This window comes from Magnolia sinica, chromosome 11 (assembly GCF_029962835.1).
Source record: "Magnolia sinica isolate HGM2019 chromosome 11, MsV1, whole genome shotgun sequence".
Taxonomy (NCBI): domain Eukaryota; kingdom Viridiplantae; phylum Streptophyta; class Magnoliopsida; order Magnoliales; family Magnoliaceae; genus Magnolia; species Magnolia sinica.
This window is the reverse complement of record NC_080583.1, coordinates 1,525,011-1,552,845: the sequence shown is the minus strand read 5'-3', so window position 1 is coordinate 1,552,845 and position 27,835 is coordinate 1,525,011. Positions and strand designations below refer to the sequence as shown.

Below are 27,835 nucleotides of genomic sequence, written 5' to 3'. Positions count from 1 at the left end.
ATGGACAAGATCGTTTGCAAAAAGATTGATCCAGCTGTCGATGCTTTCGATTGATTGTTGCGTAATTTTGGAGTAGACTCAACCCAACAAACAGTCCAGATAGATCGTGTCGGTAACAGCCAGTCCAAATGCAACTAGGTGCATGGAAATAGCCCAGTAGATTATTAATCTTTTTCATAGCTTGGGGAGGAAGAAATTCGTCCATGGGCAGTTTGGTCATTTTGACTGACCCAATTACCAAAAGGGGTCATGGTCATTAAAAATGTTGGGTGGATGACCACATCAAGCAGGGAGATGTCACATGCATCAAAGACACATCTCACATGGCAAGGGGCCTCACCCACCTCCATGCTCTTTGACCCAACATGGCAGAAAGAGAGAGAGAGAGCCTGTCCTCTGGTTAAGAGTCAAAAAGAACCCAATCCAACCGGCAACGACCAACCAAGAAAAGGACTTCAACCATTCCAAAACCCTAGAATCTATTTACCTTTTTCCTTCATATATTTTTACCAAACGTAGCCACGTCATAAGAATCTTAATTACTTTGCAATTAGAGGAATTCACTATTAACCGTACATCAACTAGACCAATTTTTTGTTTTTGGGGGGTGTGTTTGGTTGCACCAAATATTATGAAATTTGGTGGTATTTTGTCTGCTGCAAAGTATCAGACAAAATACTATGATATTTATAGCACCCAAACGCACCCTTAACTAAAATTTCTTATACTGCCTATAAATCAATAAAATTTATCCCTCTAAATTTCATACTATTTTAATTCTGTTTTCCTTCACAAGAGAGCAAAAGAACCAGAAAGAAAGTGGGACCCACTTCAATGACCAAAACTGCTGAAATAATGAGATCCCTCTCCGTGAATAGGGATTGGCCTAAAAAAAAATCTTCCAAATTGGATAACAACCCTAATCCTCCAATCAGTGGCCTACACATGGAAACAGTTGAGAGAAAAAGGAAAAAAGTCCACATTCAGTGGAACAAGGGCCAGACATTTAGATGGCTAGGATTTTCCAATCAAAGAACTTAAACATGTTCCCTACCTGCCCCGGAGCAAATCAGATCAAATGCATGGATCATTAAAACATGGGCCCCCCTATCTGCAAACCAATACATTAGTAAACACGTGGTTTTCAGCATTTGAAACTGATCAAGACATCTCAAGAAAAGGCCCCAAAAAGGGTCCAGTGAGTGATGATTGAGAGCCCTCTCTATCTTTCACCAAAGAGAGCGAGTCAGAGTTCGAGTAAGGGTTCCAACCCACGAGAGTCTGAACTAATACAGTACAATGGACCCAACCCAAAGGCATTTCTCCCCATTTCTTGCCTAGCAAAAAACTCAATAAATTCCAGTCTAGAAAAGAACATGCATTTCTACACTTGGAGCTGAAAACATCCCAAGAACAAAACCCAAACAGGGTCCAATGTTCAAAAGAAAGAAAATTAAAAAAAAAAAAAAAAAACATAAAATTTCCTAAGAGAATGGAAAGGAAAAGAGAAAAAAATAAACCCCCACTCTTCATAGGAGGATCATATACAAACCCAACAGCAAAACCTCACCTGGTGAAGATGACAACTACCAACCCATTTGAGGAAGCTGCTCAAAAATCATAATTCAAGAAACCCAAAAGAAATGACAGGGAGACTATAACTCCCAATGCATGCATGCATCAGAGATGTAAAAAACAAGGCCCCAATGTTCATGAATGAGAGATTGTAGCCAGTGGGTCGTACATCAGATCAACGGTTGAGAGAGAAACTCGACGCTGGTCATCCAGAGGGAGGCGGACGTAATTCCAACTGGCGAAGCTAGCTCCGTTGCTTCCCACTCCCAAGCGTCAGCTCCAAATCCTCCACGCCCATCTCGTGGATCCTCTCCCCCTCCCAAGCCTTCACTCGCCCGCTCTCGAATGCAAACTCCGAACCCCGCCCTCTCTCCACCGCAGGACCCCACCCAATACCTCCTGCAGGGAGGGGCTCCGGTGGGGAGTTCTGGGTGATGGGTTTGATGAGATTGAACGTGGGTGAAGATGGGGTAACAGCCGCGGTGGGATGAACCATCTGGAAGCTGACCCATCGCCCTGAATCAACGGTGGAGGCGTCGGATTCATCGCACTCGGGAATTGTCGCAGGGCCGATGTGGTGGCGGCGAGTCGGGCTCGAGGGGGCAGACGCGGCGAATATGGGGTGGCGGAAGGCGGCCATTGAACCATTGGAGAGTGATTCCCAGTCAGGTTTTAGCTTGGGGCCTCTGGAGGTTGGGGAGGAGAGTGGAGGTGTGACAGGAGCACTGTTCGAGATGCGGAGAGGCGGGAGGGAGGAGGGGATGGCAGCTAGGTTGCGGAGGAAGGGGAGGAGGTAGGAGGAGGCGTTAGCATCGAAGTGGGACGGGCTTGGGAAGGAGGAGTGTGATGGGCTGGCGTGGTAGGAAGGGGCTGGACTTGGGAAGGAAGAAGACGGTGGGCTGGGCTGGTGGGAGGAGCATGGGCTTATGTTGGTTGATGTCCCAGCCATTTCAGATGGTGGAGGCTTGCATCCCTGTAATAAGATCAGACAAAAAAGGAGTGATTAGATAGAGAAGAAGTGCAGTGGAGTTGAGACTCTGGAGTCTTTATGGTGGAATAATGATAGAACATCATGCATTGCTTAATTTAGAGAAATACCCATTTCTTTTATTTATTTATTTTTGAATGGTAATACCATTGATTGTTTGAAATAGAGGTGTGATTTTTTAGTTTTTACAGCTTTTTGTAAGGAAAATGGGTTTGAGGAAAGTTTGGATCTTGGAGTCTATGATTGTTAAATTAGAGAAATATGTACTGGATGTTTAAGAAAGAGGGTGTGATTTTTTCAGACTTTTTGAAGAAGAAGAATTGAGGAAATTATCAGATATTGAGATTTAGATGGTTGAGATGGAAGAGAAGAGCTTTCATTGCTAAATTGGGGAAATACCCATTTCTTGTTTGAAGTAGAGGTAGAAACTTGTGATTGCTCAGTCTTTGTGAAGAAAATGTATTGAGAGTTAGATCGGATCTTGGAGGTTCTCACTTTTTCTTTTTTTTTAGGGATCCTTTTCAGGGAAAAAAAAAATCTAATAGACCTGAAGAAACTCTGCATGAAAGAGTCTCAAATCGATTCACCCACAAATCTCAAATCAAATTTATCAAAGAAAAATAGATACTGAACAAAAGGCCCAAAAAGGAGTTTTCAAGATCAAAGCAAACTGAATCTGCTTCAACATCAGAAGGAAAAAAAGAAAACACAATTAATCTTCAGCTATTTCTCGATCAAACCCGATCAAAGCTTTAAAAAAAAATAAATAAATAAAATTTAATCCTACAAAAGCCCAACAATTATAGAATAACCACTGCAAAGAAGAACGAAAAAATACCCAAAAAACCATTCACCCATCAAAAGCAATAAAGGAAGAAAAAATACAAACCCCTCCAAAATAACTAGAGAGAATGAAATCCAAATCTCCAAATTTTCTAAAACCCAATAACCAAAAAAAAAAAAAAAAAAAGAATAAACAATATAAAAAAAACCCAAAAATATCCTTAAAATCCAATAAAAACCCAAGAAAAGGGAGGAAAGAAAGAAATAGAAAAGGGAAAAGGGAAAGGTTTGGGGATGGAACGAGGGAGCACCTTACGATAGGTGGTCCCGTCTTCTTCAACGGTCCAACCGGCTTCAACACAAAGGGCTTTGAGGACCTCGTTGTTGTCGCAGTGCTTAGGAAGCTTGTAGTTTCCCTGCGCCCTCAGACCTGAGTAGATCTTCGCTGCGATCGCTCTCCTCCTCCTCTCTCTTCTCTTATTATTCTCCCTCTCCTTCCACGTTGGCAGCCGTCCCGTTCCTCCTCCCCCTCCCCCTCCTCCTCCTCCTCCTGACGCCATCTCTTTCTCTCTGTTTGGGTATGAGAGAAAGAGAGTTGGGCTTTCTTCTCAATAAAAAGGGTGTTATTTTCTTCTTCTTCTCTCTCTTTCGGAGCTGGTATGTTTTCCTTTTCTCAGAGAGAAAGATATTGAGGTATTTTCTCAAGAAAGAGAGTGTTGTTTTCTTCTCTCTCTCTCTTCCTCTTCTCTCCTTTTCTGAGCTGGTATGTTTTCCTTTTCTAAGAGAGAGAAAGATGATGGGCTATTTTCTCAAGAAAGAGGGTGTTATTTTCTTCTCTCTCTTTCATTGCAGGGTAGAAGGAGGGGATTGCAGGCTGCTCACGAGGAGTACGTTTTCTTTATTACAAGTAGATTGGATAGATTCTCTCCCTTTCTCTCTCTCTTATGAATAAAGAGACTTCCAGGGGAATTATATGGTACGTCGCACACTTCTTTGCCTACTATGCTCTACCTTTTGAGATTCTGTCAAGTGGAGCCCATGTTTATGTAATCTAGACCGTTGATGTTTTGTGTCCTGTTGTTGATGGGATCTGAATTAAAATTCTCTTCTTTTCGAAGGTTTTAAATTTCCAAGTTTTGGAATGAGCATAGATGGTTGTGGATTGAAATGCCAAAGTGGACCACAGTCAACTAAAAAGATTATTTTTCAATTTTAGACTTTTTTGGGGTGATTCATCCATGGGGGGACCCAATGACCAACGGCATGGATTAGCGAATAATGGGTCTTAATTTACAGAACTGAGAAACACGTGCGTAGCGTGCGAGGATGAGGCCCGTGTCTTGTGTAGGTCCTCTGACACTGGGAGATGACTCAGAGAACAGGTTATTGCTTTTACAGGAAATGCAAGAGATGCTCCCGCAGGTGTACGTACGAGGCATCCCGAGTAACCGAAAGCTCTGTGGGACCCAACTTCATGTATGTGTGAAATCCATTCCGTCCATCAGATGCTTCAGTTCGTGTTAACACGTGTGACAAAAATTCATCCTGATCCAGAGCCTGTGTAGGCTACAACACGGGAAACAGTGGGGGTGGGAAGCTGACCGTTGAAGTATGCCCATGGCCCACCGTGATCTTCATATGCCATCCCATCCTTTCATAGGATAAGGGAAGATGCAAATATCAGACGGATCCAAAACTTGGGTAGGCTCCATGAAGGTTTTTCAACGGCGGGCAGCCCAATCTCCATGGTTTCCTTTGGTGTGGCCCACTTGAGTTTTGGATTGGTGCGCTCACATACTAAAATGAGTTAAAATGAGCTGTTGCAACTGATCTACGGATTGGATGTCACACGTATATTAGGTGGGACCCACAGAACCCCTTGTTGCACGGTGATGCAGGGAACTCGTGTCCAGTGCCAGGTAAGACGCACATGACATGAGAGAGCCTGTCTGTTCTGCATGCTGGGTGGACCTATCTGATGAACGGCAGAGAACTCGCGTATAGCGCGCGAGTAGCTTCGGCGACTACACGCGTTTCCGAAAGAAACATCGGTAATCGTTTCACCGCAATCTCTACCGTTAACTAGCATTAGATCCATACCATCTATCAACATCTGAAAGGCCAAAGCACAAAAGAGCCCCGTGCAACAGGCATCCTACGTGATGGACGGTCGAATCATTCATCAAGATCATGTGGACCCACTGCTCTCTCTGGCCACATGATTGGCTCCACACGTTTATGGAAATCAATATCTAGCTCATCGTAGTTTGGACAATGAGAATCTCTGATCAGTGAGATTTTTGCCACGTAGTCCATATAATGAGATCATCTAGATGGACGGACACGATCATCACGTGGTGGGGCAGAAGGACAATCATTTTCCTCATCAGACAAGAACTGACGTTTTTGGGTAAAACGCACACTTTTCCAGTGTGTACAACTGGGACCCATGGTCCAGATGTTCCAGACCGTCGGAATAATGCCACGTGGCGAACTCCCATGTATGGACGTCTCAAAATGTGCAGATTTATGCAGGCCTTCTGTTTCCAGTCCACTAATTTGTATGGACTGTTGGGTACCTCTCCGATGGCCCATTCGGTGATCCAGACCGTTAATATGATGAGAACCTTCGTTGATGAACGGTGGCCAGAGTGTCTACCTTGTTGAAGGAGCATAGTCACCAATCTCGGGATTTTTTTTTAGGTTGACCGTTGAATTTGTCATGTTTCACTTCTCAGCCGTCTATTTACTGTCCACAAAATTAATGGGTAGAAATATACAATCTTGAGATTTTGGGGTATAGTACGTCCAAATAGAGCCCGGCAAACAAGACCAATTGTCTGGATCCATCTAGATGGGCCCCACTTGCCAATTTGGAAAACCCAAGCATCAGCATCTACTTGAGATGGTACGTCACCATCTGCCAACGCCTGTACAAAATCAGCACCGTTAAAACTGCCGTGAAGATCACCCAGCGGATTGTGTGGTAACCCCACGCCACAGATATTCCTGAGTGACCGGACTGGGCCGACCATGATGTATGTGTTTAATCCACGCCCTTCATCTGTTTTGCCAGCTCATTTTGAGGCGTGAGCACAAAATTCAAGTGCACCACACCGCACGGATCGGTAGTGATAATGACGTCTAGTGTTAAACCTTTTTAGGGCCCACCATTATGTTTATTTTCGATCCAAGCCGTTCATAAGGTCACCCAGGCCTGGAAGAAGGGAAAACACAAATATAAGCTTGATCTGAAACTTGTGTGGGCCCAAGAAGTTTTCAACTTTAGGTGTTCATTTACCACTGTTTACTTATGGTGTGGTCGTTTTACGATCTGGATATACTTCAATTTTGGGCTCAAACCTTAAAATCAGCCGTTAAAACAGATGGACGGTGTTGATACATCACGATGGGTCCAATAGTGTCCGTTTAGTGGGGGATGCCGATGGTGTTGGATTCACCACCTAATCTGATATGGTACCTCGGACTTTGGAAGCGGGTGAGGCGGTGGTGTGGGGCCCACCGCCTCATCTTCGTGGGGCCCAACGTGATGTATGTATTTTAAATCCACACTGTCCATCCGTTTTGCCAGCTTGTTTTAGGGCATGAGACAAAAAGGTAAGGCAGATTCGAAACTCAAGTGGGCCACACCATAATAAACAGTAGGGATAATAAGCACCGTTGAAACCAATCTAGGGCCCACCGTAATTTTTATTTGTCATCAAGCCGTTGATATGGTCACTCAGACCTGGATAAATTGAAAATACAAACATCAACCTGATCCAAAACTTTCGCGGCCCTGAATAAGCTTTTAACGGTGGGCATTCAATCGCCACTGTTTCCTGTGGTATGGCCCACTTGAGCTTCTGATCTTCTTCATTTTTTAGTTCATGCCCTAAAATGAGTGGGGGAAATAGATGAACCGCATGGATATAAAACACATACATCGCGTTGGGCCCCACAGTACCGAACACATCGACATACAGCCGCTTGAGGGTGGTGCAACACCACCGGATCCACGTCTTTCGGACCGTAATTGATCAGATGAACCTGTGGTGGAGGATCCTGTAATTCGATGGACTGACACGACCATGTGAGGAACGGTTAGATCCATATACACGTGCCAATATAGCACATGCGGCGATTGTGAAATACCCCTTGGTTGAGCTCAAACTACAAAAACAACCTGTCCGTACCATCACGTTATTTTGAGCCAACCCTTCACGTGAATGCCATTTTGACCGGTTATGATTGCCTCTGTATACGTCTCAAAAACCGCCACGACGGCCGTTTTCTGATATACGATATATTCCTAAAAATCTCGTTCTCGACAATTTCTCGGTTCATTTTCTCGAGCCACTAGCAGTAACCTCTATTTACAAATATTTAAATATTAGAATTTTTATCATAAAAATCTTCCAAATTTTTAATTTTACCAAAGAATGCCTCCATGGTCTCAATTTTCCCGTGATTCTTCGAAATTAAATTACTAAACTATCCCATATATTTTTCATTTAAAAAATTGATTAAGTTGAAAATTATGGGTCCACATGACATGTGTATGACATGTGGCATGTACACCCACCATCCATGATAATCACTGTAGCAAAACATCCACTCAAATGCAATCATCAAATGAGCTACACTTGAATTTGGATGTTTTTAGGCAGCGTATGTTATTTGATGAGCTACACTTGAATTTGGATGTTTTTAGGCAGCGTATGTTATTTTGTATGGTATGGTCCACTTTTTAATATAATCTCTTGAAATTTTTATACCTATGACTTTTGTGATAGAATTCACCGGTTGGATGCGTTGGATCTATAGGCACAATATATAGGCACTACAATTCTCGACTTTATCATAGGCACATTATAGGCCCTGCAATTCTCAACTTTATCACTTAAAAAGATTCATCTCTTAGAAATATATTCCATTGTGTCATTTCAACTGTGTTTTTTTATTTTTGAAAGTATTATTTTATAAAATTTAAATTCTCATAGAATTTTATGATAAAAAATTCATAAAATTTTTAATAATTTTACAACAAATACCTTACTAATTGAAATTTTACTTGATAAGCTTCCATGATTGGGAATTATGGAGGGGTGCTTTTGGAAATGTGAAATTAATAAAATGTCTCATTTTTTTTCTTTATAAAGGGTTGAAGTCAAGAATAATGAAGTCCAATTGACATGTATAAGATATCCATGTGTGCAACTAATACAACCCCAGATGATTATCATATGCACAAAAATACTATGGACTTAACCATTGAAAACCATTAAAAATTAATTTACACCACCTCAAAACATTTAAATTCACTTGTAATACATCCAATGATTTAATAAGAGCGATGATCATGTTTAGGTGCATATGTTAGATGGATTGGACGTTATACATAAACTACATAAGCCCTACAAATTTCTACTATAGTGCTTTTTAAAGCAAAAAAAAAAAAAAAAAAAAAAAAACTAAACAAGGTTATAGACACTCCATCCTAAACAAGATTAAATATATTCTTTGACTTCAGTTCAATTTTAATCAAAAGCATCCATACGGCTTGAGTCAAGTTCCAGAGACAGTCATTGAATCAGATGGACCGTCGCCGGAGCAGGCATGTGGCTTGGCGAAATGAGGAGTATCATTCTTCGAAGTACCCGCAGAGCACTATACAAGATTACCTTTTTCTTAAAAAGGCTTTCCCAGAAATGGCCCTTAATGAGCCTCATTTTCCGAAGTACCCATGAAGCACCAATAAAAAGGCTTTCTCAAAAATGGCGTATGAATGGTTGTTTCCGATGATAATGCTCCCCACCCAAGATCGTTTCTTCCCAGCTCTAAATTCCTTCTACAATGGGATGGCAGGGTGCAGAGAAAGTTCAAATGCCTAGAAACATCCCTCAAAAGACAGTTATTCAGATTTTCCATGCTTATTTATGGGGTTGGTTGTAAATAAGTAAGGGAGAGACAAAACAATGTGGGAGGAGACAAAACGAAGAAATGGAGGGAGAGAGAGAGAGAGAGAGAGAGGTCGTTAGAGGTACAACCGTTGTGGTAGAGTTATTAGCGCGAACCTCTACCCGACTTCAAATTGTATGTGTGTAAGCTTACCTAATCATCTGTCATCTATGGAAAGCCCCCCGCAAGGCCACCCGGTCTAATTCAAGTACGAACCATCTGAAGCCAAAGAAGATACTAAAGTCATCGAGTAAAGTTAAAATTTGAGACACCCGACTACCCTTTTTTAAATAAAAAAGGGTGTCTGATTTTTTCGTTTCCTTCTTACAATCAAATCAAAGCATATTCCACTCCACACATACCCAAAGCATCACCATGATTTTACACACATATACACATATCTTGTACTATTTTTTTTATTTTTCTTTATTTCGGCCACTCAAGGTCTTAGAACCATACGTGGTATAACTCAAAATAGTATACTCACTACTCTTATACTGCTTTTACTTTTCTTTACTTCACATATCTGAGGCCCTAGACCCCAATGTAGTATGGCTTAATTCGGTAACATTAAAAGTTTCCTTGAATCACTCTATCGTACAGTCTAGTAAAGTAGACACCGTGCATCACACGAGCAGAAAAAGGTTCTTAACCCATTCATTTTCCGTAATCATACTCCTTAATCAGAATCTATAATGTGGACTAATACAGGAGTAATTGAAGTTGAGAATTTCACGATTTCTCATCATCTAAATGATTTTACAAGTCATAGCCAACCATGGATTCTAAAGTCACATTCTAACTAGTGGCGACTCCAAATTAAATGCACTTTTATCTCTAAATCAACCCCACACTCAAACCAAACCAAATAAGAATAGAGAGAGAAAAAGTCGAGGAAATGATAGCTTCATTCCACGTGTACTCGCACAAGAGGGCATTTACTAAGGCATTTCAATATTTCTCTCCCTCAAAATACGCTTGCAAGCAATTCGATTAATGAAAGCATTATTTCGTGAAATCATAATTTCTAAAGGGGTGTTTGAGGCATGCCATTGGGAAGGATTAGGTGGGATAGTATTCAAAAAACATAATTATTACCCATGGCAGGGATTGTTCCCTAATACCATGGGATAAGCTTAATTCCATGCTTTGTTTGTAATACAGTGGTACATTGAATGGATATGCCCACCATCATTTGAAACTATTGAGAATAACACACGTGTTATATATAAACCGTTCATTTGTTTTGTAACCTCATTTTATGGCATGGGCCTAAAAATGAGGTAGATCCAAAACTTTTGTGGCCCCAAAGAAGTTTTCAACGGTAAGTATTCAATCCCCGTTGCTTTCTATGGTGGGGTCTACTGGAGCTTTAGATCTACCTGATTTTTTGGCCTATGGTTTAAAATGATCTCGAAAAATGGGTGGACGATGTGGATATAGCCCACACATCATGGTGGAACCTATACAACTTGCTAAAATTGAGTGAAATTGGCACGGGACCCAGTGCATATCCATCTAATCTACTTTCAAGCTTTTCCATTCTTCCCAAACATGGAATGGAATTAGCACAGGACCAGATGCAATTCCATCCCACCTAAGCCCATCCAATACCATGCGCCAAACACCCCTAAGAAATTTTGCTATAAACATTCTAAACATTTATAATAAATTAATAAATATATTTAAAATTACTATATGTGTATATATATAATGAATAATTTTGTCGGGATTCATAATAATAGTTATCGTATGGTTTAACGCCAACTACCAAGTTAACACAACCTTTCTTTTTTATATAAGTTTAAGATGGGCAATAAGTCAACAAACTTCTTAAAGGCAATGTAATAGACTAATACAAATGTTGATTGCTATCAAGTGTTATTTAACCATCTATTATATAAGTTAATTACAATCAATGATTATGGTGAGCAAATTAAAATTTTAATTATATTTAGCATTAATATCATAATATTTTACGATAAAATTTTAAAATTGTTAAGATTTTGAAAGTCTCACGATATTAGCATGTTGTATTATTAGTTAATTTATTTATTATGAAAATATCATGAGATTTATAAAATATTATTAATATTTATAACCATACATGAGAATTAACGTCTCTACATATAATGACCATTGGTTTTTTCTTTTTTGGGAGTGAAAGTAAATATGACCATATAATTAATAGTCTTTTAACGAATTAAATTCTCCATCCAAGAAATTAAAATTTCACCCACAAAATTAAATTTATCATTGATATGGAACTGTGAAAAAGTCGTTCATTATGTCATATCACATGTAAGAAAATATCAATTTGATTATAATGAGTATTTCTCCATTTGTGACTAGATGGTGAGTTTCCTATTTATAACACTTATTAGTATCCTATTTGTAACGAATATGGAATTTATATATATATTAAGCTCCAAGCTCTGATGAGTCTATCAATGTTTGTAAGCATAAGCTTAAATTTTTAATTTGCATCGAATATAAAACATTTTGTTTTGCTCTAAATATTAGCGAGTCTTTTCCCATTTGTCACTAAATGCAAATTCTTTATTTATAACCAACATGTAATATCCATGTTGTGCGCCAAATTTGGTACATGTGGAGGAGATGGTTCTTTTATACAAGCATTAGTTTATAACATTAATAATGATAGATTATTCTTAAAAGATCTCCTCAATTGGTTGATTAATCCTTTTCAATATTGGTGGTGCAAATAACAAGCTACATTCAATGGAGGAGACGAAAGGTTTAGACAAAAGAAGCGTAGGCCTCACAGGTTTTTTTTAATAAAAAAAGCATATTAAGAGAATTCATTATTCAATTTTAATAGAGAACTTTACAAGTTTTTAAAACAATTGAGTTTGTTGATCCTATCATGGGTGGATCATGCTTAAAACGTCTTCTTAATAAGATATTTTCAACTTTTCATTTATTGGCATGCAAATACATGATTAAGAATATTATATATTCGGAAAAAAAAAGTTTAAAGATTGAAAACTAAATTGAAAGATTGTGGATATCGTGCATTTATGGTAGAAGACTATTAAATTATTGGCTTTAATTACATTATTCTTTACTCTACACACACAATAAACAATATTAGTAACAAGTAGGGAACTTAGCTTCACATCATCTAGAGCTATATTTTAAAAATAGTAGTAATTGTATGACATAATAATTAAGATTAGAAATAGTATTATACACACATAATCTAACCAATTCGTTGCTCGAAAGTTATGCACAAGTTTAGCCATAGTTAAAAGAATGAACTTGGACTAACTCCAACTGACTCATCCAATCTTTAGCTAATCTCTACTCACTCAAGTTGGGAGTGAATTGGCCCAACTCGGCTGAATTGGGGGTAACTCGTCTACATGACTTGTGGCTAGAGCTGGGCATCGGACCGAGTTGGATCGGATTGGGTCCAACTCGATTCAGTCCGAAATCTACATGAGCTAACCCGAACTCGATCCGATCCGGGACCGAGTCCAGGACATCTGACTCGAACCGATCCAATGCACGGTTGGCCTGACTCGAACCGAGTCCGACCCGGTCAGGGAAACCAAATCAGATCGAGTTGGGTACGATTCAGATTGGGTTAGGTCTGTGGGTCAAATTATGAGGTATGTGTTATATCCAAACCGTCCATCCATTTATAGAGTTCGTCTTAAGGCTTGAGCTAAAAAATAAGACAGATCTAAAGATCAGGTGGACCACACTACAAAAAACAGTGGGGGATTAAACATTTACCATTGAAACCCTTTTAGAGATCACAGAAGTTTCGGATTAATATGAAATTTGTTTTTCCTTTTCATCCATGCATTTTTAACCTTTTTAACAGATTAGATGGAAAATACACGTTATGGTGGGCCCTACGAATTTTTTAATAGTGAAAATTATTATCCTCGCTGCTATTTTCGGTGTGGTCTATTTGAGCTTTAGATATGATTCTTTTTCAAATGCTCTAAAATGATCATGAAAATGGATAAACGGTATGGATCTAATAAATACATCATTGTGGGGCCCACGTTATTTTGATCTCATTTGAGTCGTTCGTACAACTCGGAGCTCGAGGCGCGTCTCCACTCGTCTTTCCATGACACGTATCTACACAAGCCTGTGTTGACATGCTAGGCACGAAATGGTTACAGGCTACAGCCTGTGTTGACAGGACTCGGATTAGATACTGACAGGTTGAGTTGGCGTCACCAAGTTCTGTGGGCCCCACTATAATGTATGTGTTATATCCACACCGTCCATCCATTTTTAGATATCAGTTTATGCTATGAACCAGAGAATGAGGCAAAAAAAAATATGTAGTGGACCCCACCAAAGAAAACAGGGGGGAGAGTGATTCCCACCGTTGAAACTATCCTAAGGCCCATCATAATGTTTATTTGAAATCCAAAGTATTCAAAAGTTAAAAAAGACATGAAATAAGGAAAAACACAAATATCAGCTTGATCTTAAACTTTTGTGGCCTTTAGATGTTTTTAATCGTGGGCGTCACTATCCCACTGTTTTCTGTGTTGGGGTCCATTAGAGCTTTGTATTTAACTCGTTCTTTGGATATTGCCCTAAAATGATCTCTCCAAACGGATGGAAGTTGTGGATACAAAACATACATCATGGTGGGGCCCACAGAACTTCTTGACATCACTTCAGTAGCTAGTCTTACTACTCAACCTGTCAGTAGTTAATCTGTGCCCGTGTTGACATGTTGTGCACGCAAGTGGGCTCTTATCGTACTGAGTAAACTTTGTTGGGTCCCACTGTGAATGCATGTGGTTTATCCACGTCGTCCATTCGTTTTTCCAGATCATTAGTGTTTGAACTCAAAATTGATGCATATCCAAAGCTCAAGTGGATCATACCACAGGAAAAAGTAGAATATTGATTTTCACCATTGAAAAATTTATAAGGCCCCAGTGATATTTATTTATCATCTAACATATTCATAAGATAAATATATGTGATAAATATTCATAAGAATCACTCCGGATCAGATCCATTCGGTTCGGATCGGTCCAGATTGACCACGATCTAAACTCGATCCGATGAGCGGTCGGATCTGACTGATCCAACTCGAACCGCACCAATCCAGGCCTTCGATTCGATTCAGATTGAGTCGGATCGGGTTGGATCCACTGGATTGGGTAAAAAATGTCCAACTCTACTCGTGGCATCGAATTATATTAGGTTCGACATGTTTGAGTCAACTTATACAAGTCACACAATACTCATCTGAAGCTTAAAATAACGAATATATCCTAATTCGACCCGACCCATACACACGCACACATATCATTACATATAAATAAAGAAATAATTAGGGTACATATTATTATGTGTGTATGTATACATATTATTTATGTATAAATAAATAAAGAAATTATAATTACAACATACTTAATTTTATAGTAGGCATGTGTAAAACTTTATAAAAATTGTTATGTTGCGGATTAGAAAATTATTTTTTCATATAAATAATCTTAAAATTACATTTCATTGTAATCTTATATTTTTCTATACTTTTTAAGATTAATGAACAAAATTGTATTTTAACTATAAGACTAACCATGCTTGTTAGACAAAATGCTTGATAGTTAGGAACAATATGTTAACAAAATGTGTGTAGTTGAAATAAGGATGTTGAGATAAATGAGTGAAAAGATAATAAATGATAGAATTAGAAATGAATATATTCCAAAGATCTTACGTATAATACCAATTAGCAATAAGATGAGGAAATGTAAACTTAGATAGCTTGCATGTGTAACAAATGTTAGTTAGAAAAGATTTTATAACGTATGGTTTAACAATACTAAGACTCTTGTACTTTTTAATTTAAGGCTCGAATGATCTTACTTAACTTATGAATGGATGGATAAAATGTGATTTTACATAAAATGTGACCACCTGATCATTAGTAAAAACTTCTTAATTTTGATATTGAAGAATTTAAAAGTGGTTTTAGCTTTCTGATTATCGCGTATACATTCTACATATGTATGTATGTCAGTTATGTCGTGTATCTTCTCTTCTTCTTTTTCTAAGCATTTATTATTATTTATAATAAATTGAAGAACTAAAATAATATCGTGTTATTTTACTTGCCAAATATTTCTTAACTGAATCTTTATATGCGACAGGCATTAAATTTCCACAATGTGTGAAATAAGGAACTCAGTTAATTATGTCGATCGGTGGTTTTAAAGACAACATGATATATGAACAATATAAATATAAAATACATATATCATTGTGGCTCCAGAACCACTAATCGAAGGAGTTTGGTAGTTCTCCAATTTTATTATATGTGCATCCCTGTAATACGCATTGTCATAAATTAGCGTACGTTACGTATAAATATTCTCTCATGAAATCTTTAACAGACAAGGAGATGCCACATTCTTTTAGTTTTATAATTTATTATAAATAACAACAAATGTTCAGCCAAAAAGAGAAAATACGCAATACATATGGCATGCGTATATACGTGTACGATATTCGCGATGCTTAGTAAGGATGTGTTTGATTTTCATTGGTGGTGTAAATGTTGAGGGTCAAATATTGCATATCAGACCCAGTTGTTACCTGGATTTACTAACATAGTATTGTTTAAAGACCTGATTTAATCGTGTTTGTAATGCAGGGTGTGTTTAAGAGCCTGGACTGAAAAAAGGTGGTAAATGCATGGATTTAACACTCTGAGGACACCCAAGGCAGGGGACGGACTCCAGGAGACGAAGATCGATGGAATTATGCATCAAGGATCCGAGGAAAGCAGGCCATTTACATTAAAGAGGCCCGAAATTGGTGAAAAATGAAAGATCACATAGTTCTTGCCATCTGATTGGCTCAAAACTTCATACTTGGCCTGAGGGCCATGAATTAACCGTACACGTAAATTTTCATCCATTGGATCACTGTAGAAGGGGCCCAACGGACAGATCAGCCCCTTTAATCATTATGTGGGCCCCGCCTGATATCTGGATATACTCCAATTTTGGTCTCAACGCCTTAAACTACGTGTCAAAACAGATGGATGGAGCAGATTTCTTACAAACATCACCAGTGGACCCACGCATGCAGTGCACGTGCAAGGTGCACAAGTACACCGGACGAGTATAAACATTAAGGAAGTCGGTCAGCAGGCGCTGACCGACTCAAAACTCGGATTTTTTTATTTTTACGCAGCAACGGACGCTGGCCGACCGTTTTTGACTAGTGGGCCCCACCCATCATCCCTATGGAAGATCTGAACCGTCCAATGCATTCGGAATGGGGGTTTAACCCACGCCTAGGTCTCCTTTTAGGCATCATGAAAACTTCCTCACTTTTTTAGTTATTAAACACAGGATGGACGGTGACTTGAAAGATAACGTGGGCCACATAGGATTTGGTCCAAAAATAGTGCTTCCCACCTGGTTTTTCGAGTAGAACGCAGTGGACAGATCGGATTTTCCAAAAAGTCAGTGAAATGGGGCCCACCATCGTCACAGCGTCAATGACGCTACCCTGTTTTCGCAGCCGGACGCCGTCCGACTTTCACGGCGAGTTGTACGCCCTTAGGGGCGGTCGGACGGCTGATCTGAACCATTCATCATGTAGGTGGGCCAAGAATCTCCCCGGCAACGGCGCCAAAAACTTGTTCACTCCCCAAGTATAGGGTTGTGATGTAGTAATAAACTCGGTAAGACCGAGGTCGAATCCACAGGGACTGATACCTGTACGTTATCTGAAACCAAGTAGAACTAGAACTAGACTAAGATGTGATTTAAACCAAATAGAATTTAAGAAATAATTGTGAAAGAATTATCTAAGACTTTAAGGAATTCAGAGAAAGGGAACTAGGGATTCAGAGGATCCACTTGTAGAGATCAGGGAGATCGTATGCCAGTATCACAAATTATGGAAATTTACTGAACTGCCATTGATATAGGTTTCAAGAGATGAAAGGTGTATGAATTAGAATGGATTCCATCACCAAACCATGCCCAGGAGACAAAGCAAACAACAGAATTAATCTAATTATCAATCAATCAACATGCCATGAAGATCAGGAAGGTACTGTCATCCTACCATGCCCATGGGACAATGATGAATAACAGGGCTTCCTGATGTCATAAACATCAAAAAGACATAGAAACATGCTCAAAGCCATCGCAGACCTATTGTAATTTTAGTCACAACAGACCATTAAAAACTGAAAACATTCCCTCACAATCAACCCAATACCAAATCCATTCAATTTAAAATAGAATTAAAGGCATAAAATTCTTCCCATCACGCTACAAGCTTCACCCTTTAGCCCTAGCTAAGGGGTTTAGCCACACATGAATGGGCTAAAATAAACAAATAAACAAAAGAAAAGGAAGAAAATCAATAAAAGGAAAAGAAAAAGGAAACAAAAGAATTTCCCTGTTTTCTCCTTCAATCATCCAAGCCTGCTCCTGAGATCACGTGCATCCTCCCCATCCATTGAAAAACTCCAAGCCGTGCTCACGTCCTCAGCCTTCCCTGCTCCTGTTCCAGCAGCTGATGCAGCAGACCGTCCTTCTTCTTTTTTTCACAACCAAAACCGGCTCCTCCCCCACACGCTCCAGCGGTGTCTTCTCACGCTCCAGCAGCCAACCTCCTCACGTCCCTCCCGTCTTCACTCTTCCAGCCCTTTTCCCAACCACGCACAGCAGCAGCAGAAAAACTGCCTGTTTCCCCCAGCCGTTCTCTCTCTCTCTCTCTCACCGTGGATGCCTCTTCCTTCCTCTTTTCCTTCCTTTTAAAGATGGCCAGCCCCCCTTCTTCCGATGCTGTGGAGTCCCACCGGGAGTAGACTGCGGAAACAGTCCTTCCGGAGCCTGGAATGCGTCCCTTTGCTGCGAAAGTTCTCACGCAGTCCGGAATTCCGCATCTCCTTTCTTCTTATTTTTTTTTCTTCTTTCCAAAAGGGTAATTCCTTTCCAATTTTCCCTCTCTTCCGTTTTAGATTTTCTTTTATCCATCTTTAGGATTAGGCTTTGAATTGAGGGCTGCGAGTGTTTCATGCCCAAGTGGGCCCGTGACAACACACGACGTCTCTTGACTGAAGGAGGATTAGTTGAGGGGTTGACTATCCATCGCAGGATTAGACACCGCTCGAAATCCCCTGAGTTAACTGAGGTCATGGCTGAAGACCAACCTCCTCTACTTCCACCCAGGGTGGAGGATACCCAAGATGAGAATGAGGTGCAACAGGCACCCCCGCCTCGTACTTTACGAGATTTTCTACAACCGGCGGGAGTGAGTACGCCCTCATGCATGATTTTTCCTGAAAACACAGGACAAATGGACATCAAGCCAGGAGTTATCCAACTCCTTCCCAAATTCCATGGACTTGAATCAGAGAGTCCATATTTGCATTTGAAAGAGTTCGATGAAATTATAGCTACATTATGTTTTCCTAATGTATCTGAGGATACAATTAGGCTGAAACTCTTTCCTTTTTCCTTAAAAGAGAAAGCTAAGACGTGGTTACATTCACTGCGTCCTAGATCCATTGGCACATGGAACGATATGCAGAGGGTCATAAAAAAATTCTTCCCACATCATAAAACGATTACCCTCAGAAAAGCGATCATGAACATTGCCCAAAAGGAAGATGAAACATTCTTTCAATGTTGGGAAAGGTTCAAAGATTTGTTCATTTCGTGCCCACAACACGGATTTGAAACGTGGCGCATTACAAATTTTTTCTATGATGGCATGACATCTTCCATGCGCCAAATGGTCGAGACAATGTGTAATGGAGAGTTCATTAATAAAGACATCGACGAGGTATGGGACTACCTCGATAGTTTGGCTGAAAAAACACAATCTTGGGACTATTACCCAAAGTCGAACACCACGTCTAGGCCAACTCAATCAAAGGAGAAAGGTGGATTATATCTCTTGAAAGAAGAGGATGATCTCAAGTGTAAAGTGACTACGCTCATAAGGAAAGTTGAGGCCATGGAAGGAAAGAAGGATAAGGTCAATGAAGTTGTTTGCGGCATCTGTGATTGCAACATTCACACAACTGAAAACTGTCCTACAATACCTGCCTTTCGAGGAGTGTTGAATGAACAAGCCAATGCCGTAAATAACTATCAAAGACCTTTTACTGGACCCAACTCCAACACATACAATCCTGGCTGGAAAAATCATCCAAACTTCAGTTGGAGAAATGGACACACGTCGACTCCTCCAGGTTTCTTCAATCAAAATCCAAATCAAGTGAAACCTCAAGAGGAACCGTTTCAAAATCCCATACAAGAGCTGGCTCAGGCAATGCGGGGAATCACAGATTTTATGCAAAAGATAGATTCTCGTATGACGGTTATAGAAAAGGGGATGCTTCCTGCACAACCTATCCCCAATCCTAAACCGCAATACGAGAATAATGATCCCAGCTCTTCAAATCAGATGGGGCATGCTAAATCCATCACCACTCTTAGGAGTGGGAAGATCATTGATAAAACTCTTCCTGTTAGGCCCAAAAGCCTCAAGAACCAAGAGGACAACAATGAAGGATCCACTGATGCCCCACAAAAAGTGGAACCTGAACCTCAAGAGAAGCCGATTGCTCCATTCCCCAACGGTTGGTTTCACCAAAACCTCTCTCTAACTCTCGGATATTCTAGAGGTGCTTGAAACAGTGAAAGTCAACATTCCTCCGCTTGATGTCGTTAAACAGATACCTTCATATGCCAAATTCCTAAAAGACTTGTGCACGACCAAGCGACGACAAATTATTCAAAAGAAAATCTGCTTGACTGAGAAAGCGAGTTCCATCCTGAAGCAAGTCGTGCCGCAGAAATTCAAGGATCCCGGTAGCCCAACCATATCATGTGTAATCGGGGACCATCGAATTGATCATGCACTTCTTGACTTAGGAGCGAGCATCAATCTGATTCCCTACTCGGTATACAAACAGTTAGGTTTAGGTGAATTAAAACTCACCTTAACCACACTACAACTTACCGATCGCTCTGTTCGTGTACCATGAGGGATAATTGAGGATGTGTTGGTCCAAGTTGATAGATTTTACTACCCTGTAGATTTTATCATCCTGGACACCGAACCCATCAATACCATGAGCACTCAGATCCCCGTCATTCTTGGTCGCCCATTCCTTGCCACATCAAATGCAATTATCAATTGCAGGAATGGTATCATGACTATGTCTTTTGAAAATTTGACATTGGAGTCAAACATTTTTTTCAATAACGGCAGCAATTCAGAGGATGATGACGATTTCCACGATATTAACATGATTGACTCTTTCGTGGAAGATATGACACCTCTGACCTTATCCTAAGAACATCTAGAGACGTGCATGGCACACTCCCATGATTTTGATGATGACATGATTAGGGAGACGTGCGCCTTGCTTGATCCTGCAGGTACTTGAAGTTAACCGATGGAGGCCACAATTTGAAGAATTACCACAAACTGATGTAGTGCCTCTACCGTCTAATCTCAAGCCGCCGAAGCTTGACCTAAAACCTTTGCCCTCTGATTTGAAATATGCCTATTTAGGTCAGGATGAGACATACCCGGTGGTGATCTCTGCCCACCTGGAGAAAGAACAGGAGAGTATGCTTATATCTACTCTCATTGAGCATAAAGGAGCCCTAGGATGGACGATAGCGGACCTCAAGGGAATCGACCCCTCGATTTGTACTCACCGCATATATCTTGAGGATTATGCAAAAACCGCCGGCAACCACAACGTAGACTAAATCCAAATATGAAGGAAGTGGTTAAAGCCGAGGTTCTTAAACTATTGGATGTGGGTATTATATACCCTATATCCGATAGTCAATGGGTGAGTCCAACTCAAGTGGTCCCTAAGAAGTCCGAATCACCATCGTAGCCAATGCTAATAATGAACTCGTGCCAACTAGAGTCACTACCGGTTGGAGAATGTGCATTGACTACAGGAAGTTGAATACCGTCACGAGGAAAGACCACTTTCCCTTACCATTCATTGATCAGATCTTGGAAAGGTTAGCTGGTCATTCCTATTACAGTTTCCTTGACGTATTCGGGCTACAACCAGATAGAGATAGCCCCCGAAGACCAGGAAAAGACCACATTTACATGTCCCTACGGCACCTTTGCCTATCGAAGGATGCCATTCGGACTATGTAATGCCCCCGCCACCTTTCAGCGATGTATGCTTAGTATTTTTCCTGACATGGTGGGGCAATATCTAGAGGTCTTCATGGACGACTTCTCTGTTTATGGTCCATCTTTCAGCAAGTGCCTGGAAAGTATTAAATGTGTGCTGAAAAGATGTGAAGAAAAGAACATGGTACTTAATTGGGAGAAGTGCCATTTCATGGTTCAGAAGGGAATTGTCCTTGGGCATATCATCTCGTCCAAAGGCCTCGAGGTAGATAAGGCAAAAATCGATCTTATCTCTAACCTACCTCCACCCAAGAACATCGGAGACGTGCGATCCTTCTTAGGCCACGCAGGATTTTACAGGAGATTCATAAAGGACTTTAGTCTTCTCTCTCGCCCTTTATGTAATCTTCTTCAAAAGGATGCTCCGTGCGAGTAGATTGAGCAACAATGCCATGAAGCTTTCACCAAGCTTAAAGGCACGTTAACCATCGCACCTATCATGCAGCCACCCGACCGAGCCTTCCTTTTGAACTTATGTGCGATGCTTCGATTATGCTCTTGGGGCGGTCCTAGGCCGAGAAAAGACAAGAAGCCCTACGTCATTCACTACGCAAGTAGGACTCTAAATCCCGCCCAAGTGAACTACTCGACTACGGAAAAGGAACTCTTAGCCGTAGTGTTCGCCTTGAACAAATTTAGGTCCTACTTGATTGGATCCAAGATCATTATTTACACTGATCACGCAGACTGAAATATCTTCTTTCTAAGAATGATTCTAAGCCCCGCCTGATACGATGGATCCTTCTACTCCAAGAATTTGATTTGGAAATTAAAGATAAAAAGGGAGTAGAGAACGTAGTGGTCGATCACCTTTCTCGCCTTAATACCTCCGATTCCCTTGAGGCGACCCATATCAATGACATGTTCCCGATGAACAATTGTTCACAGTCTCCCATTCACCTTGGTTTCGATATTGCTAATTATCTTGCTGTAGGTATCACACCACACAGTGGACTCGCAAGATAAGAAGAAATTTTTCACCGAGGTGCGCAACTTTTCCTGGATGATCCTTATTTATTTAAATATTGCCCGACTAAATTCTAAGGAGATGTGTACTAGACGATGAGCATCGAGCGTCATCTCCTTTCGTCACTCAGAGGCCTGTGGTGGTCACTTTTCTCGCTAAAAAGACCACGGCCAAGATTCTCCAGTGTGGCTTTTATGGCCCACTATGTTTAGGGACACTCATGAGTTTTGCAAAGCTTGTGAGCGCTCGAAATTGGGAGCATTGTCCCAGAAATATGATGCCTTTGAATCCTCATTCTTATCATTGAAGCATTTGATTCCGGGGCATCGATTTCATGGGACCATTCCCCCAATCGTTTGGAAATCAGATATTTTGCTCGCCGTGGATTATGTCACTAAATGGGTCGAAGCGATTCCGTGTCGAAAGAATGACCATCGCACGGTCATTAAATTCCTGAAAGAGAACATCCTTTCTCGATTCGGGACGCCTCGAGCCATCATTAGTGATGGGGGCTCACACTTTTGTAATAGACCATTCGAGAGCTTAATGAAGAAATACGGTATCTCTCATAAAGTGAGCACCCCATACCATCCGCAGACAAGTGGACAAGCTGAGATTTCCAATAGGGAGATTAAACACATTTTGGAGAAAACGGTTAACCCAGATCGTAAGGATTGGTCAATCCGATTGACCGATGCCTTATGGGCATACCGTACTGCATTTAAAACTCCTATTGGAATGTCTCCCTTTAGACTTGTCTATGGGAAGGCTTGTCACTTGCCTGTGGAGCTGGAACATAAAGCGTACTGGGCGATCAAAAATCTTAATTTCAATCTGGACAACGCTGGCTCGCTACGCAAACTTCAATTAAATGAACTTGAAGAAATCCGGAACGATGCGTACGTTAATGCGAGAATTTACAAGGACAAGATGAAAGCATTCCATGACCAACACATTTTGCGAAAATCATTCACGCCTGGTCAGAAGGTCCTTTTGTATAATTCTCGATTACATCTCTTTCCGGGTAAGCTTCGATCTCGTTGGACCGGCCCTTACATTGTTGTTACTGCTTATCCTCATGGGGCCGTCGAGATAAGAGATCCCGACAATGGCAAGGAGTTTAAAGTAAATGGACATCGTTTAAAGCCATTTGTCGAGAAATTTGATTCAGAGGACATGTCTCTGACTGATCCTGTTTACCAGGACTGATCTCCTAGCCCGATGGAGGTATAGGTAGGTTTATCGCTTTCATAGGATTATGGTAGTTGCTTTTGTCTGGCTGAAGACGGTAAACTTAGCGCTCCTGGGAGGCAACCCAGCTTTTCAACTTATTTCATTTTCCTAGCAAGTTCAATGTTTGTGGGTAACATTACTGCAAACCCTCACGAGACTACAACTCGTCCACTAGGGGTAACCTAGGGGTTTAAAGGCTTGTTGCATGCGCTAAATGCAATCGAGAGCACCTGCGAAAGTGGTATAGGTAGGATTTTATTTTTACTTTTGTTGGTTTCTCTCTTGTACTGACTCTCTTTTACGTAGATATTTTTGGAAAACTTCCTGATTCCTTCGTCCAGGTACTATCTTCCCATCACTCCTCTTATATTTCTGTTGTCTCATGTGTATTGCATGTTTATTTCATTTACATTGAGGACAATGTAGATTTTTTGGTTGGGGGTGGGAGATTAGGTTTCCTAATCAGTGTTTTCTTGGTCTTGAGCAAACGTTGTGAAATTTTTTTTATTTTTCAGGATTTCTAATGAAGTCGAAGTGATTTTGACAGGCCATCTAGGGCATTTAGAATTTCAAGATGCGTGATGTTGGTACTTCATGACTCTTGGATTCAATCATCTATTAAATTTCACAACTAAGTTTGAATTGTTAAATCCAGTATTAGAATTGTAAACATTGATTGAGTCATGAATTCCCAGGACACATCTCGCTTGCATATTAAGGTTTCAGTTCGATATTAAAGGACTAACTTGGTAATCACTAAACATGAAAGAAACCCACTTGAATCGAATGGATTGGGCGAACAGTCTTTACCATAGGTTTGCTCCCTATATGTGAGGATTCGATTCCCCATGAATGATATGTGAAAAAGTTGGGTGTACAGTCTTTACCTTAGGTTTGCTCCCTGTAGGTGAGGATCTGATCCCTCTTCTTAACATTAATTCTAATGAGAAAATCAAAAAAAAAAATAAAAAAATTTAAAGAATAAAAAGATAAGGTGTAAGCCAAGTTGGGTTATCATGATTTCTCTTCTTTGTTACCAATGATATTCTTAAATATCAAGGTAAATCTTAATGTTGACAAGTCGAGATTGGACTATACATCCATGGAATTCAATATTTAGAATTATACTAATTGATGGACTAATATATTTGAACTTGATTATGAAGTTTACCGTGAGCTTGATTTCAGGAAAAAGTAATGCCAACATTCATGAATCTTAGAATTCGAGTATCTGAACTATTTTTCATAAATCCCTTGAGTTGTAGAAATTATTCTGTAATTCTCAATTTATTTTTCGCATACGATGCACACTGATGTACTTTGTGTTGAGGGTCAAATATTGCATATCAGACCCAGTTGTTACCTGGATTTACTAACATAGTATTGTTTAAAGACCTGATTTAATCGTGTTTGTAATGCAGGGTGTGTTTAAGAGCCTGGACTGAAAAAAGGTGGTAAATGCATGGATTTAACACTCTGAGGACACCCAAGGCAGGGGACGGACTCCAGGAGACGAAGATCGATGGAATTATGCATCAAGGATCCGAGGAAAGCAGGCCATTTACATTAAAGAGGCCCGAAATTGGTGAAAAATGAAAGATCACATAGTTCTTGCCATCTGATTGGCTCAAAACTTCATACTTGGCCTGAGGGCCATGAATTAACCGTACACGTAAATTTTCATCCATTGGATCACTGTAGAAGGGGCCCAACGGACAGATCAGCCCCTTTAATCATTATGTGGGCCCCGCCTGATATCTGGATATACTCCAATTTTGGTCTCAACGCCTTAAACTACGTGTCAAAACAGATGGATGGAGCAGATTTCTTACAAACATCACCAGTGGACCCACGCATGCAGTGCACGTGCAAGGTGCACAAGTACACCGGACGAGTATAAACATTAAGGAAGTCGGTCAGCAGGCGCTGACCGACTCAAAACTCGGATTTTTTTATTTTTACGCAGCAACGGACGCTGGCCGACCGTTTTTGACTAGTGGGCCCCACCCATCATCCCTATGGAAGATCTGAACCGTCCAATGCATTCGGAATGGGGGTTTAACCCACGCCTAGGTCTCCTTTTAGGCATCATGAAAACTTCCTCACTTTTTTAGTTATTAAACACAGGATGGACGGTGACTTGAAAGATAACGTGGGCCACATAGGATTTGGTCCAAAAATAGTGCTTCCCACCTGGTTTTTCGAGTAGAACGCAGTGGACAGATCGGATTTTCCAAAAAGTCAGTGAAATGGGGCCCACCATCGTCACAGCGTCAATGACGCTACCCTGTTTTCGCAGCCGGACGCCGTCCGACTTTCACGGCGAGTTGTACGCCCTTAGGGGCGGTCGGACGGCTGATCTGAACCATTCATCATGTAGGTGGGCCAAGAATCTCCCAGGGGACGCTGTCCTTTTGGAAAGAAGAAAAAAAATAAGAAGAAAGGAGATGCGGAATTCCGGACTGCGTGAGAACTTTCGCAGCAAAGGGACGCATTCCAGGCTCCGGAAGGACTGTTTCCGCAGTCTACTCCCGGTGGGACTCCACAGCATCGGAAGAAGGGGGGCTGGCCATCTTTAAAAGGAAAGAAAAGAGGAAGGAAGAGGCATCCACGGTGAGAGAGAGAGAGAGAGAACGGCTGGGGGAAACAGGCAGTTTTTCTGCTGCTGCTGTGCGTGGTTGGGAAAAGGGCTGGAAGAGTGAAGACGGGAGGGACGTGAGGAGGTTGGCTGCTGGAGCGTGAGAAGACACCGCTGGAGCGTGTGGGGGAGGAGCCGGTTTTGGTTGTGAAAAAAAGAAGAAGGACGGTCTGCTGCATCAGCTGCTGGAACAGGAGCAGGGAAGGCTGAGGACGTGAGCACGGCTTGGAGTTTTTCAATGGATGGGGAGGATGCACGTGATCTCAGGAGCAGGCTTGGATGATTGAAGGAGAAAACAGGGAAATTCTTTTGTTTCCTTTTTCTTTTCCTTTTATTGATTTTCTTCCTTTTCTTTTGTTTATTTGTTTATTTTAGCCCATTCATGTGTGGCTAAACCCCTTAGCTAGGGCTAAGGGGTGAAGCTTGTAGCGTGATGGGAAGAATTTTATGCCTTTAATTCTATTTTAAATTGAATGGATTTGGTATTGGGTTGATTGTGAGGGAATGTTTTCAGTTTTTAATGGTCTGTTGTGACTAAAATTACAATAGGTCTGCGATGGCTTTGAGCATGTTTCTATGTCTTTTTGATGTTTATGACATCAGGAAGCCCTGTTATTCATCATTGTCCCATGGGCATGGTAGGATGACAGTACCTTCCTGATCTTCATGGCATGTTGATTGATTGATAATTAGATTAATTCTGTTGTTTGCTTTGTCTCCTGGGCATGGTTTGGTGATGGAATCCATTCTAATTCATACACCTTTCATCTCTTGAAACCTATATCAATGGCAGTTCAGTAAATTTCCATAATTTGTGATACTGGCATACGATCTCCCTGATCTCTACAAGTGGATCCTCTGAATCCCTAGTTCCCTTTCTCTGAATTCCTTAAAGTCTTAGATAATTCTTTCACAATTATTTCTTAAATTCTATTTGGTTTAAATCACATCTTAGTCTAGTTCTAGTTCTACTTGGTTTCAGATAACGTACAGGTATCAGTCCCTGTGGATTCGACCTCGGTCTTACCGAGTTTATTACTACATCACAACCCTATACTTGGGGAGTGAACAGTAAATACCCGTGAAATTGATAATTATTACCATTTCACCCGTTTGATTTTTCTTTAAAAATTCATCGCACTTTTCAACTCAAAAACCGGTTTAAAAGAATTATTTTAAATTTGTAAACCCCAATGTGATGTATATGATAAATCCATTCCGTACAGTCCTTTTAACACAATATTCTAAGGCATGAGTCGAAAAATGAGGCAGATTGAATACTCAAATGGCCCACACCAAAAGAAAGAGTAGGCTTGAGAGGTTTTTTGATAGTAAGTGTTTGATTCTCTTTTTCTTGTGGCGTGGTCCACTTGAGCTTTCGATATGCCTTGTTTTTTGGCTCATGTTATAAATTCATCAGGCATAATAAATTAACGGTGTGGATAAGCGATACGCATCACGACGG

General features: G+C 40.6%; 1 protein-coding gene and 1 non-coding gene across 2 annotated transcripts; both read right to left on the bottom strand.

The window, feature by feature from the left end:
* Positions 1-1,452: 1,452 nt before the first annotated feature.
* On the bottom strand, positions 1,453-4,274 carry LOC131218535 (BES1/BZR1 homolog protein 2). Its single transcript, XM_058213130.1, has 2 exons — positions 3,658-4,274; positions 1,453-2,548 (listed from the first exon to the last, which is right to left on the bottom strand). Exons 1-2 carry the CDS (start codon positions 3,904-3,906, stop codon positions 1,820-1,822), a joined length of 978 nt encoding a protein of 325 aa, XP_058069113.1. The 5' UTR covers positions 3,907-4,274; the 3' UTR covers positions 1,453-1,819.
* Positions 4,275-18,919: 14,645 nt separating this feature from the next.
* On the bottom strand, positions 18,920-19,026 carry LOC131219648 (small nucleolar RNA R71). The gene has a single exon (XR_009158295.1). It is a non-coding gene; the product is annotated as a small nucleolar RNA R71 (small nucleolar RNA).
* Between the last annotated feature and the right edge of the window lie 8,809 nt (positions 19,027-27,835).